At 35.3% G+C, this 18949-nt stretch overlaps 1 protein-coding gene across 1 annotated transcript; it reads left to right on the top strand.

Moving 5' to 3' along the window:
- The first annotated feature begins 168 nt into the window (after window positions 1–168).
- Window positions 169–17961, top strand: LOC129281044 (non-structural maintenance of chromosomes element 1 homolog). Its single transcript, XM_064112185.1, has 8 exons — window positions 169–283; window positions 4468–4591; window positions 8298–8416; window positions 10260–10337; window positions 11195–11329; window positions 12085–12195; window positions 14360–14476; window positions 15102–17961. Exons 2-7 carry the CDS (start codon window positions 4486–4488, stop codon window positions 14465–14467), a joined length of 657 nt encoding a protein of 218 aa, XP_063968255.1. The 5' UTR covers window positions 169–283; window positions 4468–4485; the 3' UTR covers window positions 14468–14476; window positions 15102–17961.
- The last annotated feature ends 988 nt before the right edge of the window (window positions 17962–18949 follow it).

Genomic DNA, 18949 nt, shown 5'->3' with positions numbered 1-18949 from the left:
AAGCTGCATATTCAAAGATAGCATGAAATTCATCACCAATACTGTCACTTTTACACAGAGTGCAATATTTTTCATCATAGCATGTGTCGTTTAAAAAACCAAGGGTCGGCCATGGGGGCGGGGGGGGGGGGAATGCGTCATACATTGGGGGAAATCCCCTTTTCAGATGACGACGGAGATGGCAGCATAAAGTTGTAGGCAGGTTGAACTAGGAGTGGGAATTCGAATTTCGAAACCTTATTTCAAGTCAAGTTATAAATTCAGAGATTTTGAAGATCAATAAGTAAGTAAACAAACTTTGTCGCTGGACTGTAATGTAAAGCTTATTTTAGGTAAGCCCTTTATTGTACCGGTATAGCGTTATTTGGATTTACTATCCTAGTTTATTGAACTTAAGTCACGTTAAGTTAACCATGGCGTGCCATGATAACTCACTGTCACTGACCATGAATGATGACAGTCTTGACGCTGCAGCACCCGCTTCGCGGGCCGAAGCTCCCTGCCGAGCTGCCTGGGCCGTGCTGGGCATGCATTGCTGGGTTAGTCACTTAGTGCGTTATTATAACCTTGTTCGTACTCGTAGGATAAGTGGGTTAGTGTAGAGCTAGGCGCTAGTGTAGTTTCGCACCTCCCCGAATAATGGTTTTCAAACATTTTTTGAAGATACCATAGGCCTAGGCCTACTTTTTATAGAAAAACTCGCTCTAATTCTTGCACTTCCCTAGACACTAGGTCTAGGTGGTACGTACCGTACGCGTACTGACTGCTTATGTGCAGCGCTGAGCTTGATCAAGCGACCGAGTGATTCCGAAATAGGTGTAAAACTTTGTAAAAAAAGTGTCAAAACGGCAAATATTCAACTTCTACTGGACTTTGGAGGCTCAGATGCAAGTATTTTAGGTTGTGAATTATTTAGGGTGAGATTGTACATGTTTGAAAACCATTAAACGGGGAGGTGCGAAACTACACTAGCGCCTAGAGCTAAGTTGTAGCTTGTCGCGGCCCCGGGGGGGGGGGGGGGCACTCAGTATATAATGCATAGTGGGTATGTGCCGCGGAGGGGACCCCCATTTTTACACTCAAATTTCCGTTCCAAGGCATAGCATTTTTGTCTTATTGAGAAAAAGAACAAAGAAAGCCGCTCCAAAGCATAGCATTTTCTTCTTATCGAAAAGCGGCCGCAGAGCGCTGTCCGACCATCGCCTCTGCGCGAGGGCACTTGACGGCCGGGCTGCCAGGCTAGCTGCATCATGCACATCATGCATACGCACTCACACGCTGGCGATCCGTTCCAAGGACCCCCGTTTTCACAAACATTTGTAGTTCCAAAGCCCGTTCCGAGGACCCTCCTTTTTACAATAAGCCCGCTCCAAGGCCCCCGTTTTTTGTCTCGCCCGCGGCACACCCCTACCACTTTTTTGGTCGAGTGCCCCCCCCCCCCCCCCCCCCCCCCCGGGGTCGCGGCAGATCCGGTGCCTGGCCTGGCAGCACTCTTAGTCCTACTCGATACTCCTACCTAGCCTGGAGGCGTCTGGGGAGTAAAAGTCATCTACTCTAGTCTCTACGTAGACCAAAAGATTCGGTCTCTGTTATGTTGGTTGTTCAGCTGAACTCCATTGCCATTGGCTTCACTCACCAAATACAGAGACCGAAGTTCTAGCGCGATCTGTACAGGGGATCAATGGCCATATGTTTATGTGTATTAAGTTCGGATAAAACAGGGCAGTGAAGTTGCGCGACAGCCGAGGTAAGTCACTGTTTTTGTTCCTTTTAACTTGATTTTCCCCGTTTTTTGGCAATTAATGGCTAGAGGGAATATTAATTTGCATTTCGGTCGCGTTAATTTTCAAAAGTTTGATTCATTAAAGACAAAAATTGAAGAGCCCCGACGGGGGGATTTTGCATTGTAAGTCCCCTAATGGTGGCTGCACGATAGCGAGCCGTCTGTGTATGAGGAGAAATTTTAAAAATAAAAAAATGTTAAAAAAACTCCTCGAAACAGACGGCTGCCAGCTGTCTAGTCTCTACGTAGTCTTAGTAGTAGAGTAGATGACTTTTACTCCCCACTGACGCCTGGTTCGCTTACGCATTGGTCTATTCACACTGTAGGTTTTCCCACGGTAAAAGTAGAGCTAAATTATTTGGTAAGGATAACTAAGTTTTCCCCCCAAATTTAATATGTTTGTATATATTCCTTCAATAAATAGTAGGATGGGGGGTTCGGGTGTCCGGACACTATATTTTTGAAGCCCTTCTTTTTTGTCTTTGGATTACACTAAAAAATATGAATTCAATACATGTAGTTGTAATTTGTAATCATCTTCTATTTTGTTCTCTATAATATTTCCTAACATTTTGTACCAAAAATTGATGAAACTTCACCTGTAAAATTTTCCAAATGACTTTCTAAAATTGATCGTCCGGACACACAACCTGTCCGGACACACAACAACTGGGTGTATAATATGAAAAATAATTAAGACGAGCACGAGCGTTGACTTACCAAGTCTGTTTTGGTCGCCATCTTGATGTCTTTGTTATTGATACCTAGATACCACACGTGTGTATAGCTGCCAATTTGAATTTTAAAAATACTTGACTCGGCCGATAAATATCATGAATCGTAAAATACTTGCCTCGGTTGATAAATATCATAATGCAGCGCGAGGATAGCCGGGTAGAGTGCTCAACAGTTGGGAGCGGAACATTATTATTTTTTTTGTTTCTTAACATTAGGAGTGGGCTATACATGGGTCAAAAATACTTTTTTTGTAATTTCAATATGACAACAGTTTTTTTTTATTCCTTGTAATGTATCTCAACATGAAATGATAATATTTTTTGTCTCGAGTCCGAGAAAAAAGTGTGCCGGGCCAAAATCCAAAATGGCCGCCAAACCCCCCAAAATCACAGTTTTGGCCACAACTTCTTTATTTGGTGGTCTTTTTCTCTGGTTTTGGTGTCTATTCATATGTATTTGGGGGCAGGCAATTTGTTTTTCCTATGATTAGTACTTTTAAACCATTATTTGTAGAGTTAAAAGGTAATTATACCTAAATTTTCCAATTATTATAGTTTTTTTCAGCCAAAAAGTAGGTTTTATCGTCCTGGGGTTATTGGATATTAGATGGTACGAGGTCAACAATAGAAAGCAGCTTCATATAGCTATATTGCTTTTATTCCTCTACTTTGGGTTTTACGGATATTTGTGAAATATATATCTTATTAAATAAAAAATGTCAATTATCCATTGGGCCTATACAGTACATGTATACAATGTACTGTACATACTGCACTGCATAAATGCATTGGCCACCATGACAGCTAACAAGGCCTGTATAAACTATAGTGTCATAGAAATGAGCTCTCAGGTTTAGAATTAGATGCCTCAGAAATTGAAGATATGTTTTGTCTCAGAAATTGACGTTTTGTCAAATATGCTAATTCAGGGGGCGGAGAGAGGTAATTAACCCCACATCATGGCATTTACACTGTAGCTATTCTGGTCCCTGTTGCATAAAAATTTACCATTATGTTAACTTAATGGTACCTTGCATGGAATCCTTGATTTTGATTTGCTGTTGATCAGCGTTACCATGATAGTTAAACTGACCCCATAAATATAGGCCAGTTTAGACACCACAACCAGGTAAAAAAAGCCTCCAAATGGAGAAGATATGGTTAAAAATGTGATGTACGTACATGTATAGATGATATTATGTGATATTTTTGTGCAATTTATGTTGCTGGTTTCATCATGTATAAATTATACATCAGCTGACAAGCAATCAAATTCACAATTCACAATCTAATTCTAAACATTAGGAGCTCATTTCTATGACACCATAATTTATATACAGTCCTTTTCATATGTCATGGTGGTCAATGCATGGATATATGCAGTGTAGTATGTACAGTGCATTGTATACTGTATAGCCCCTACATTTTCTTTTATTTGCAAAGATATATTTCACAAATATCCGTAAGAAACCAAAGTAGAGGAATAAAAGCAATATAGCTATATAAAACTGACTGCTACTGTTCAACTGGTATCGTCTAATATTCAAGAACCACGTAACGATGAAACCTACTTTTTGGCTGAAAAAATGGCTTTAAAAATGTGTAAATTTAAGTAAAATCACCTTATAACTCTACAAATAATGATTTAAAAGTACTGAGTTTAGGAAAAACAAATTACCTGCCCCCAAAAACATATGAATAGACACCAAAACCAGAGAAAAAGACCATCAAATAAAAAAGTTGTGGCCCGGAATGTGATTTTGGGGGGTTTTGGCGGCCATTTTGGATTTTGGCCCGGCACACTTTTTTCTCGGACCCGAGACAAAAAATATTGTCATTTCCTGTTGAGATAAGGTAAAAGGAACACAAAAAAACTGTTGTCACAGTAAAACAAAAAATCACCCATTTATAGCCCACTCCTATTAACATTGTTTCTTAAAATTGTAGGTTTAACAAGGAAGCAAGATGAAGGACGAACATAAACTGATGATACAAACATTGATGTCAAGAGGTCTGGTAGGAGAGAGAGAACTCAAAGATATCTATAAAACTATTCAACAAAGATGTGAGGGTAAGAATTCTTATCATAAGTTGTGAATTCACTCTAAACCTGAAGCTCAGTTGTCACCTCACCACAGGATAGGTCAGCATGATTTGAAAATTTTCTGTAAAGTTTCAAAAATAAATTTTTAATCTCAAAATTCTTGAACTGTAACCTACATGTTGCCACAGTGTACTTGCTTTAATAGAAGAGATTGTATCTCATTGAGAGTTCAAGTTTAATCCTTCAGAGTTTATTGGCAGAGGTGTGCAGATCCTTTAAAAAAATGCAGAAAGAGGATTGCAAATCAATCTAAACTCGATAATCAATTGAAGCATGATTTTAAACGTGAGTATGAGGGACTTGTGCTTGATATCTTGAGTTTAGTTTTAACCCTAAATAGACTGGGCTATTTCGACGCCTAAGAAGACTGGGGGGGGCCCCCCCTTATGATCTTGGCCGTCGATCGCGACGAAAATTGGCACACGCGTTACCCATGGCATTATCTACTAGGCCTGGGAGTAAACATCAATTAACACCGAACACCGAACAACACCGACCATATCATCTTTCAAACGACAACTCAAGTCATATCTTTTTCCAAATATCTAGTTTTATATTTTCATTTATTTAATGTGTATTTGTTTTGATGATTTTTGCTATCACTATTTGGTTTGACTTGGCTAACCCATCTGGGGCCTGGTGGCCTCAAGTGCTATACTAGAGCTTCTGTGAATGATGTGCTGACCGGGCTTGTCCCTTAAATTGTTGGTGAACGAAGCAGCAAGCAAGAGGCCACCAGGCCTCATCTGGCACAGTTGAGAACACCAATAGTTGATGCAATTTAATGTATATAATTCTACACTTTTTTTTGTTACTTAACATTTATATTTATATTTTATTTCTGATTGTAAGCGCTGTGATACTTTTTTTGTATAGCGCAGATAAATAACCATTATTATTATTATTATTATTTATCGAATGGTTCGAATGGCTTGCCGCCGATCGCCAATCGATTAGCAAAATTTACACTAATCGAATGTTCGGCAGAGCCCGATTATGACTTTTGGATAACTCGAATACCCAAGTAATAATAACAAAATGACAAGAAAACAATGACGACAACGGTTTTTGAATACTTGATACAGGTTTAAAAATGATGTTACCGAGGTAATTTGTCAAATTATCAGTCATTGTCTGCGTGCTCAAAACAGAAAGTAAACACACAACCAGCTCACTTCAGCTGATTGGACCTTTGATAGCCAATGAAACTTTTTTGGGAAACAAAGAAGCCATGTGCTTCCCTTATCAAGAAAGGTCATGACTTCAGAAATGAATTGACCCCTCCCCATCTGTGTTTGTGTGAGGGGGAGATATAGAAAGATAGTGGGTGGGAGTCGGAGAATTCCTTTCATGTTTCAAAACAATGCAACCTTTTTTATATCCCCCTCACACAATCAAAACAGCATTCCAACACATGCGCAGCCTTCACCTACTTTCTCGACTGGTCTCCAAAAATAGACCCAGTTATACATGTAGGTTCAAATGATAAAAATTTGTAATTTTGAAAGGTATTTCAAATGAAAATATTTTGCAAAAGATTTTTTTTTTAAATGCATGTGTAGCATCGTGGGCAATGCCACAAGTGGGGGTGGGGACATGGTGTGGGCAAGGGATGAAAATTTTTAAGAAGTAAAATGCACCACCTGATCGAGTGTCAGTCTCAAAGAATACTTCATGAACGAGTTGTATGAAGACGTCTTTGGGCTTTGGACTCGGCTGATCTGGGCTGATTCATTCATATGCAGGGGTGTGGCATTTGGAGGGATGCATGCATACCAGGGTACCAGCATTGACTTAGGAAAAAAATTAATTGGAACAATAAACTGAAAGATTTAATCTCTTTTCATGTATTTTCTTTTGATATAAGAATCATGGAGGGGGGAAGGGCCTACTTTCATTTATAATAAACACGTGACTTTGATGGAGATTTCTTCATTCGGGAGGTCACCATTAAGTAGGTCAAATATTGTGACTTCAAAGACGTGATTCCCGACGAACAATCGAATCATTCGATTGTTTTTTCAGGAAATAATCGAATAGTAAAAATAAAATTCGTCCCAGGCCTATTATCTACAAAACTATAATATCACATACTCTAGATAGGCATCTGATCAAATTTATTTTTCAAAAATGTCAACATCACATTTATTTTCTTATGTATTCTATTGTTTTCTAAATTTCTCATGTATTTCTTTTTTTCCTGACTTTTTGTTTTTTATTGATTTTTCAATGGAAATCGTCAGGGATTATTATTTTGACCATAAAAAAGATACAATTAATTGATTTTAAGCAGTAAAAGGAAAAATAATGATACATTTATGAATTTTGGCTAAAAACACCATTTGCATTGGATTTGTACACAAATTCACGTTTTTGAGTAATTTTGGGTCTGCATGCACTTACGAAATGTTGTGTAATTTCGGAACCGCGTACCCGGGGGTCACAATTTTGGTCTCAAAAGTTGCGCGAGTCTTGAAAGTAAAAAGTCAGCGAGTGACGCAGTCAATAAAATTTTGTGCGGCGGATTTATCGTGAAAATGTCAAGGGGGGGCTGATACAGCCCCCCCCCCCCAGTCTTCTTAGGGTTAAAGCACAACTCTTTTTGCAATAGGCCCCTGTTAAAGTTAGTTAATTTGGATTCCAGAGTGATTATGAATTATCTGATTGAAGCTACACCTGTATTAATGATGAATTATTGCAAGTAAACAAAAGTGAGATGAAAAAATACCTTTTAGCAATTAAAGTTTGAATTCATGTGCCAATCGTCTGCATGCCATTCAATATTATCTATGAATTTATACCACAAAGATTTCCCATTAATTGCAACATTCAAAAAATAATTTTGATTAAATGATTTTTAGTATGTTGAAAAATATATGCATGTGACAATGGTCTTGATTAGTCTTTCTGATTGATTGCAAATGTTTGTGTTATGATCATTGTGCGAATATTTGTAATTTATTTAAATGCAGCAATAAAATAGTAATAATAATACAAATAATAATGATAGTGTTAATAATAATTATACAACAAATTGTTTCACGCTTTCATTTATTATCCGCAGTATCTCATTTTATTACAAAGCTACATGTACACCCTATCAAGATCCTTCTGTTCCTCTAATTCCAGTTCTCTCCTTATCCTCAAGGTTACTAAAATTTGGGAGAAGATCATTTGTCAACTCATCCTCAGAGTATATATGAAACAGCCTTCCTGAAGATATAAAAAACACTTTTTATCTTCTGAAACTTAAAAAAACACCTTAAAACATTTCTTTTTAATTACACACATAATTTCCTTCAAACTTTCTTGAAAAGCGCCTTGAGCACTCTACAGAGTGGAATTGGTGTGGTATAACTTCAGTTTATTATTATTGATATCATCATAATTTTTTTTAATATTATGATTAGTAGTAGTAGTATTAATATTATTATTACTACTATTATTGTTATTATTATTATTACTACTACTACTACTACTATTATTATTATTATAATAATGATAATAATAATTATTATTATCATTATTATTATCAGAATTATGATATATTTCATATATTGTCATCAAAACACATGTATCATTTTTTGTAAATGTGCCAGTAATAAAGAATGAGAAAAGCAATGACAATCATCTCATTTTCTTGATTGTCTGTTTTCATTTTCCATACTATTAGTGAGAGACAGTCCTACTTTGAATGAGTTCAAGAATATCATTAACAAGAAACTTAGGGAGGTTTCCATGGAGATACGACAAAAACCTGATGAAGATACTGGAGAACAGAAGTATGCTTTGGTATGTCTTGAATTGAACTAATTTTGTTTTATGAGAATAGTGGAAATGATTAACTTAGATACACTCAATATCAAATCAAATACATAATTTTGTATATTTCCATAAAAAAAAACACATTGCAATTAATGAACCTTAATGATGGCATTTTATGGATTTTTCTTACATGTATGCAATAAACAGGGAGCTGTTGCATGTGAGATCCTAAAATTGGACTTCCTGTTATACTTTCAGTCATTTACCTTCATTTGTTTATAAACTCCCCCAATGTCATCTTAGAATCCCCCAAATCCCCAATACCATTAAACTCCTAAACACTGACCATAAAAGACCAACCCTCAGTGACATCAGGTACATGTAATTTCAAGGAACAAAAGTTTTAAGAACTATGACTCATAATACCAGCCCCAGTCACTGAACAGAGCATCACCACACCCCTTATACCAGAGATCGTTTGATAGACAGTTAGCCTACCTATTTTATTTTTGTCCTCAGAGGTATTTATTACATTAAAATCAATAATCAAACACATACAATACATACAATTAGTTTCACATTTCACAACCATTTGATTTCATTGTACTGTTTTCTGTTATTTTTATCTTGTTACTCTTTTACATTGAAATCAATAAACAAACACAAACAATATATACAATTAGTTTCACATTTCACAACCTTTTGATTTCATTGTACTGTTTTCTGTTATTTTTATCTTGTTACTCTTTTACATTGAAATCAATAAACAAACACAAACAATATACAGGTATACAATTAGTTTCACATTTCACAGGCTTTTCATTTCATTGTACTGTTTTTCTGTTAGTTTTATCTTATTACTCTTTTCAAGAAATCTTAAATTCTTAAATTCTTGATAGACAGTTAGCCTCCCTATAGACCAATCAGAACAAGTTTAGATCACTCCCACTTTACATTGCTACACCCCAAAACTAATTATTATAGATAAGACTTCTTGATTATTAGGTAGAGACTGTATATACTAGACTCACACTCATCCAGATAGACTGACTGACTTCAAGACTTTAAGGATAGACATTCATCGTATATTGATTTAACTTTAGAATTTTAATCTTATACTTCAAAAATACTATATCCTTCGTTTCCTGTTTTATCCGAGTCTTCATTGATATCTTCATGTACTTCGAGTTGTAACTGTAGCTGATTATTTATTAATAAATAGCCTGTGATTTTGAACTGCATATAACTTTCTCCAGAATTTCTCCCTTACGCTTCCCTTATAAAATAATATTGGTCCCGAACACGATAATATGGAAAATTCATATTTCAATCTTGATTTTATTTTTTAAATAGATTTTTGTGTATTGCCTGCTTTTTTGAAACTACATTTGCATCTGAGTGGATTTTACATGTTAATCAATTATTAATTCTTCAAATTATAAAAAAAAGTTTAATTCTTATACATGTACCTGTAAAAGCAAGTTTTTTATTCAAGCAGTTTTGATATATATCCTCATTACAAGTATTTTTGTATAAGTTCAATTATACCTACTTTTTCTTCCTGGGACTTTATTTGATATCTTGTCCAAATAAATTTGCATCATATCAAATTAAGAGAAATGAGGCTTTTCATGTATTTCCTTTGGCTTGCAGCCACTCTAGAAGTTAGTTTATGGTAATACATTTCCAGTAGAGTCTGTTTTGACCAATAATGTGCATTTCATTTGTACATGTGCCCAAGTGGACGTTGTAGAGGAATTGAATATGCTTATAGGTTTGTCGTTTTTTTTATTGCTCTGAAGCGATGTTGGGCAGACTATGATAAATGATGTATGTGATAATAACAAATTTTGTATGATTTTCTTTGTAGGTACAGACGATGGAATCAGATCTTGGAAAGCTTACCACAGACTATCTTCCTCAGCAGCTCGAGCTATTCAAGAAAACAGTAAATTTTTCCTCCTTGATATTACCTCAAATTACATATAAATTATTAACATTTAGATCTTTATTAAATTTGATTAACTTGTAAAAATCAGAAGAAGAACATGAAAACTATGATGTAGATTTTCATAGATACAGTCAGACTGCAATGCCACAGTTAACAACAGTCTTTTTGCATTTCTGAATGTGATTGGTTTGCTAACTTTTGGTAGAAAATGCATAGGTTTACTTATTGGCATAAGGATTTATTAGCTTAGTCCGGGTTCCCACAGTCATGGAAAATCCTGGAAAAATTTGTTATGGAAAGTCAGGGAATTTGGAAAATTTGTGAAAAGTTATGGAATTGCATTTACCTCTTGGCTATGGCAGCTTTCCAGTTTGTCGTGTCTCACAACTCTCATACTCTGTAATCATACTCTGCTATTATAATTGGTGTTCATGATTTCCATTTTCCCCAGTTTTGTGACATCCCGAACTCTACATAACTCCCGGGAGGTCATGAAAGCAGCAATTTAGTCATGGAAAAGTCATGGAATTCTGTTTACAAATTTCATTAGGAACCCTAATAAGGATTTAGTAGCTTGGTCTGAATCAGAATTACAGTTTACATGAAAGGATGAATGAAATTATATTTTATACTTTAACTTGTGATGAGCCCCCAAAACAGGAAGGAAATTTAATTTCAGTTCAACATTTGAATGTTTTTAATGTTTTATTTATTCCGAATTAAATGAAAGATGCTTGACAACAAAAGCTTGTATCTCAAAATCGCCAAGGGTCATGCAGCCAGTTATGAAATGGGCTACCACTGAAACAAGGAAATAAATGATTGATATTGGAACCTAATTTTTTTTTGTTCAGGTTGGTCTGATAATGGATTCTCCTGAAGGAATGGCATCATCTACAGATATCTTGAATCTCAAACTAGAGAGGTTGACTAAGCAAGATGCACAGGAAACACTTAATAAGTTTGTCAAGGAACAATGGCTAAATCAGGTTAGTGTCAAATCACATCTGTTATCTTCCTTAAATTACATAAATTATTGTGTTTCTGTCCATATTTTTAATATCTGTGGCTATCATTGGTCATTGGGACATTTGATAATTATCAACTGGTCCATTGGTCTGTTCACACTTTTTTAAGGAACAGTGGCTAAAACAGGTTAGAATCTAATCAGATATGTTGCCTTGAAAATAATATACTGGTAAACTATTGAATTTGTTCTTGTGTTCATCTCCAAATACTATGCAGTATGTAAATCCATCTTATTTGACAAAAAAAGTGAAGAGAAAAACAGATTCATTTGCATTACTCCAGTAATAAGTTACCTTTTAATCAAATTGCCATGGAAAAACATTCTTTACACCTGGTGGGTGTTTCATTCATAAAGCTGTTCGTAAGTTAAGAAAGACTGGTGAACGTTTCTCACGCTCTGAATAATCACCAATGAACATTTAATGGTCAATATCATTCCCCGCAAGAAAGGATCACCAGTCGGTCTTAACTTAGGAACAGCTTTATGAAGAGCCCCCTGTTCTATATTCTTTGTAAAGAAAATGTTAGGTTAACAAATAAGAATCCAAATCGTATAAGACATATAATACACATCGTTTTGCACTGGCATTTGAGTGATTTCACACTTGTTCATTTTTAAACAGTCAAAACTATTCCAATGAAACATTGTGAGTGTAATTCTTACCAATGTCTTTCATAATGTGAATTACATGATTTTCATTACTTACATGAAAAGGGTGAGGGCTATGTGTGGATGACTGGTAGATCTATCATGGAACTTGAGATGTACCTTAGAAAGACATATCAACCAGATAAATGTTGGCACTGCAAGGATATGGTTATCAAGGTAGGTAATGCTTTATAGAAACATCTAAAGCATTATGCAGATGCGGATTATTATTATCATTATTACATGTAGTAGTATTTATTATCATAAGTAGTAGAAGTAATTGTAGTTCTAAGTAGAAGTATTATATAGTTTTAGTCGCTGTACAAGTAGAAGTAGTAGAGGTATTTTGGGTGGTTATATGAGAAGTTGTGGTCATTATCATCACCAGCATCAGCACCATCTCTGTCATTAAAGACTGTGGTCTTTTAATCTAGTCAGCATCCTAGTGCAGTTACATGTATGATCATTTATCAATGCCTCAGCATCATTATAGTATCACATTCAAGATTATTATGTAGAATATTAAATGCAAAGTAAGCGATCATACTTCTCATCACACGGAATTGAAAACACTCATTTGATGTAAACTGGCAGAAACAGCTTAGAATCTCAAATACCTCTTCAAGATTTTACTATTTTTTTTGTTAGATTTCCATTGTCTTATTGGTTTTTTTTTTCCAAACAGTCATAATTTTTTCACTCCTTTTCCTTTTTCTTTCACATTTCTTTACTCCGATGATCTATTTTTTCTTTTATACAAATAAATTATCGTTGGTTTTTATCTTTAAAGCCTACTTTTAGTTTTGGTAAATCCCCCCCCCCCCCTAATCATTGTCACTATTCCAATTCATTACTAGATTATATTATTTGTGCCGCAAAACATTTATGGTGTGAATGATATGGAATGAATGTGTTTTATTAGATAAATTTTGTCTTTTTACATGCCTGATGAAAATGCTGTACATCTGCATATTTTTGTCTTTCTATTATTCAATGACTACATTTGTAATGTAAAATGAAATGATTTAAATAAACATTTTAAAGAAAAGTTGTTTTTTTAAGGAAAACACTACCAATTGGGGTGTTAGATATGTAACAATTCTAAATTTGTAAACAGTTGAAAAAATAAATTGCCACTACATTTATGTATTATTAGAATAGATGCATACTTAACTTCAGTATGATTCACACTATCAATCAAAAGAATTAGATGGGCTCTAAGCCTGTCTTCTCGCAGATAAGCAGTTGTCATGGAAGAAAATAGTTATTTAACCAAAAATAAGGGGATGATGCGCTAAAGGATGCAGTGTAAATTGGACTGGTCTACTCTAAAGCTGGATGACCTATCACCAAACTACAGACTCAAACTGAACACAACCACCCTCCCCCTTCCTTCAAAAAAGTACTCTTCAGTAAAAGTCATTGAGCAAAACACAATCTCATTCAACTAAACTTTGAATAAAAGTCAACCTGATCTTTTTATATATTGTCAGTTGGTCTACAACCAACTTTGGTTACATCAGGGCCCCCGTCTTACAAAGATTTGCGATTGATCAGATCAATCGCAACTATGGAAAGCCAGCAAAGTCAACATTTAAAATGCATGATTGTTCAATTTTTTTAGATATGAATATATATCCATAAATTAATTGATTTCTGAACAATTTGGTGAGATCTCCTTTGTTTAAAAAGGACATTTTGCAAATTTCCTGGAGAAAAAATAATGACACTGAAGGATTTCCATAGAGTTACGATTGATTGGATCACTCGTAACTCTTTGTAAGACGGGGCCCTGGTTTGTTTAATAGTCTTTTGGTCTGCTGACCACTTAGTTTATTTTCCATTACATCTGATTCTCATGTAGGGTATACCCAATTTATCTTTCATCTATTGGTCTATTTTAACACCTAAAGTCTGTATGGTTAGATGAACTGTTTATTCAAAATTTTCATTTTACAAAGTAACAAATTATAATAATCTATATTTTTTTTTGTTTGAAATAAAACGTAAACTAGCCATTAGACTAGGTAAGTGTAGTGTAGACCAAATTGGTTTTATCCTATGTGGACTATCTGAGAAGAAGATAGAGTGAGTATCAACCAATGCATGTAGTCATGAGTGAGCGTGCATTGAAATAGAAAATACTGACAATCTTTGAAATGCTGATATTATTGATTGGTAAACTTTCACCAATTAGATGATTATTTTCGGCTAGGACTGCATCATTCCAAAGATATTTAACATATCTGTGAAAAATAAAATTAAAATTTTCATTGTTTTATTGAATGAATTTCATAAAAATGCAAAAAAAAAAAAAAAAATCATTTAATTTTATCTGCAGGGCCAGGTATGCACCCAATGTGAAATCAAGTTACATGGATACTGCCTTGATAGACTGTTTACAGATCGTAGGAGAGTTTGTCCAAATTGTGGCCAACATTGGTCCTGATTAACAGTGGTAAGTTGTCTATGGACTCTTTACAGATCGTAGGAGAGTTTTTTTCCGTATTTGTTTTTATAATTTCTTATATATTTGTTTATTTTTCATCTGATGTCTTTCATTGTTTTTTTTAATGACAATTTTTACTGACCATTTAACAACTACCTTTGTCCATTCATCATGCCCCCCCCTTGCCGCTTCTATCAGTCCTGTTAGGGTTAAGACCCCATTCATTGGGAATCATTTTTAATGGCAACAAGAATTAACAATACTCCGCCAAACCAAGGGAAGGCTATACATGGATACTATCTAATAGTAAGCATCAGTAGTGTGAGAGAGAGTGATGTCGTAGCTCCCGTCAAGATTGTGAGTCAGATGGTCTTTTACTGAAAAATTAAGGATCTATGGAGAAGTCTATAACTGCATTCAGAAACCCTTTTATTATTTATTGACGATAACCACCAAATCACTATTAAACTGAATTTCCAGATAAGTCATTTTCTGTTATGTTTTTTTCTTCTTTACGATCAATGTTAAATTAATTGTAAATTGCTTCAACACTGCATAGTTCATATAAGCACCTGAATAATGACCTTTTTTTGCAGAAATGAAAAAATAACTTATCTTTTTTATATTAATCCAGGAAAGTTGGAGAGAACAGACATCCAGCAAGCACATCTGCAGGTGCCATTGACGTCCAGATATGACTTTTTAACCAGCCTTAGGATTAAGGTCAGGGATTTAATACGATCCTCAACAAAGAGATGACTTAGTTTGACTATCATTTGGAGCACTATGCGTTATCAGTGTTTGTGAAACTTGAATCTGTCAAACCCAGTTAGTTGAATGATGCACATTGTCTGTGTCAAAAGTCAACTCCAGTAGCATACTGAGTGATGCCAATAGACGACATTTATATGGTCAGCATTAATTTGTCCGTCTGCTTCTTCACAAAGCTTTATAATCAATCACATCACTGGTTTTTAATATGATCAATCACGACGTTTTTGTCTCGCCTGAACAACATTCTTGTTTTTTGTTCAACATTTCTTCATTTCTTCTTCAGTTATGTTCAGACTTGGTACATATCATCCTTGGATAATACCACATGTGTGTCCATGAAAATGATGGGTAAAATGTCATCTACAGGTCAAAAGGTCAAATGATATGCGGTCGTGTCCATCTTTTTTAGAAGTTTTTGTTCAAATTGCTCTTGTTTCTTTTTATCTTCATCAATTATGTTTACACTTGGTACATATGATCCTTGGGTGATACCACGTGTATTTTATTGATCGCAAAATCAGGTGAGACTCTTTTTTTATTTTTATTGGTGTATGAAGTTAATAGCAACTGCTAAGATCTTGTCTTTGATCTAAGATATAGGAACAGTTCCAAGTTTGATAAAGCTTGTTTTTAAATGTTTTTTTTTTTCACTTTTGATGTCTTTTGTCTGACATCTTTGTTGAAGTGACATAATATGTGGTACAAACAAATGTAGGATAAAACTTTTGTTTGTTTTTTTCTTCAAACCTATTCAAAGCTTATACAGTGATCCAATAGGAAACACTTCTGCAGATGTTTCAATCATTCTGAAAATGGACGAAAGAATTTCTCTTTTTTACCATTCTGAGCTCTTTTCATATGATTTTCCTTATTTTTGATAACTGCACAGTTCTACGGTAGGTGCTTTCTCTTTCTTATTTTTGAAACTTCAGAAGGAAGGACTGGGGGCCGTTTCATAAAGCTGTTTGTAAGTTAAAGATAAATTCCAGTTCTGGTAACGATCTCAAAATGATTTTTTACAGAATCCAATATAATGACCACCCAAGTGTCTGTTTGTATGAATAAAAAATCTGTGCCAAAGGATTCTGGAAGAAATTGTGTAATTGCTGAGAAATAAGCAAAATAAGCGCGGATTTGGTCACTTACGTCGGGTCTTTATTCCAACAATAATAATACACTGTCCCATGTGTGCCTATCTGTGTTGGCGATCTTTAGTGTGACCATATTTCAGCTTAGATTTTATGATTTCACAAAGTTCAGTTTATGTAACTGTACCAGATCTAGATCCACGATGATATAGTCATACTTAACCTTGGTTTTACAGAATTTCTCACGGAATTAGTGTTTTACTGCAATTACTATCATTTAGCTTTAAGAACGACTGGTGAACCCTTCTTACGCACTAAACCATCGCCAATTCAATATACCTTTTACCACAAGAAATGATCACCAGTCGTTCTTAAAGTCGCTCTTAACTTAAGAACAGCTTTATGAAACACCCACCAGGTATCATTATTTCTATGTAGTTGTAGCAGATCTTTTTGCATTAAAATGGAGAAATGAAATGATAGGTCATCACCCAAGGTTTGCTGCTCAAATATACACCATGGGGGTGTTTCACAAAGATTTAAGTGTGACTTATTGTCAGATCGTGTCATGAGGACGTGCACTACTGTGTATCTATCAATAAGATTGTGCATTGCATATCATATATGCCAGCATTTAAGTGTGACTTAAGTCATACGTAAATCTTTGTGAAACACCCCCCATATCACACAAAAGCAATGCCTGTTACTTCATGAAATGATTTGTGATATCTAATCTTGTACATTTGCTTCTCTACTTCTTTTCTGACCTACTTTTGGTGTAGTAGTTGTCTTCTGAATGTAAAACTGATATGATCTTTGAACGCTTGCCTGTTGATCGTTGAAGGTTTGCCTGTTGGTACTGAAAAGGTGAGGGATTTAGTTCACCATGTGATTAACTGTTAGAAATGAAAAGAGAAAGATAAGAGCGAGAAGTACAGTATCTTTCAGGATAAAAGCCCTGGGGGCGGGGGGGGGGGGGGTCTGAGGCAGTCAAATGTATTGCTGTACACATGCGTGACCAAATTATTTCCAAACACCCCCTAAACAATTTTTTTGCGGGTTTTATTTACACAATTTAGCCCCTAAACAAGTTGTTGCCAGAGTATGACCTCGGGGGGGGGGGGGGGGGGAACTTGAGAAAAAAAACATACCCTAAATACGTTTTACCATTGACCGGTGTTTCAAAACCACCCATTTTCTTAAAAATCTGTGTTTTTGATACCCTTAACGAGTGCATACGCAGCCCGCGTCAAAAAACTGAAAATGAGCACCCGTTTAAATGCGTTTTTTGGTACAGCGATATATTTGACTACCACCCCCCCCCCCCCCCCCCCCCCGAATATTGGAGCAGAAGAGTATACGGGTTAAGAAGATCTGGTAGGGATGAGCAATGATGGGCTGTCTAGTTGCCTCAATGCATTTTACTCTATTTTATCATCTTATCACTCCATCATACAATTGTAAACTTCTCCCATATTACCTGAACATCAGTGTTTTGTCAAAGCATAAAGTGAATTTTGAAGAAAAAGAAGCCATATTAATGAAATTGATAACCTTTACTGATATAACGGTTATGTATATAAAATGTATGATATTTAAGAAGGTTTTATTAAAGAAAATTGTAAAAAGTTATTTGCGTCTTGTATATCTATTGTACATGTATGTAGGATAATATTGATGTTACAATCAAAGGAGGAGGAAAGAAATGAAGGAGGGACGAAGAAGAAGGAGAAGAAAGGGGAGGAGGAGGAGAATATGGATAAGAAGCAGGAGGAGGAGGGGAGAAGAAAGAAAAGGGGGAGAATGGTGAAGAGAGAAGAAAATGAGAAAAGAGGATGAGAGACAGAAACGGTCCTCGGTAACTGTGTACAAAGAGAGATTATGATAATTTTCAAACTTGAACACGTTGAATAAAAAAAATAGCACCAATATTAAAATTAAAGTAGTCTAGTTTATTAGTAGTACCAGAAAAATCACGTTTCGTTTACTAAATATGAATTGAATCAAATAGTTTAGGAATTATCTTGAAATTGAGTTTACAATATTTTGTTTAGTGTCATGTGTGTGAGGTGGGATTCTGATGAAGAATATCGCCCATACCTTGGAGGAAACAGCACAATTTTGTCAAATTCTTTCCCATACCCTTTCGAAGTCTGGAGAAATATCTTCGCACACGTGAAGATCGTCGAGTCATTCTCTTTGAAAGATCTAAAGACAGGAGCAAAGCAACCGTCTTGATCGCAATGAGAATTCATAAAGAATGAATTGTTTAAGTTGCCAATGTCGACCAAAAACGCGCAAGTTTCTCTGTTACGTATGCTTTTTAATGAGCGGTTTTAGTATCTCGTTTCTGATTGGTCCAAAGTTTACGTTGTTGCGCAGTGTTGTTGTACGGATATTGTTACGTAGGTCAGTGCGCGTAGAAGTTTTCAAAAGGTTTTGTCTTTGGAGGACTGGCAGGTCTCTGTGACCTCACAGTGTTTTACTTCCATGGGGATTCTAAATAGACTTGCGCCGCTTTGAAAGTGTCGAATTGAAAAAATGTTGATAAGACAAAATATTTTTGATATCGGATTATCGCATTACTTTTTTTTAGTAAAATGCATTTCCTCTTCATGAA

Source organism: Lytechinus pictus, chromosome 17 (genome assembly GCF_037042905.1).
Source record: "Lytechinus pictus isolate F3 Inbred chromosome 17, Lp3.0, whole genome shotgun sequence".
Lineage (NCBI taxonomy): Eukaryota > Metazoa > Echinodermata > Echinoidea > Temnopleuroida > Toxopneustidae > Lytechinus > Lytechinus pictus.
Note: the sequence above shows the minus strand (reverse complement) of the source record. Positions and strands in the feature narration are given on the sequence as shown.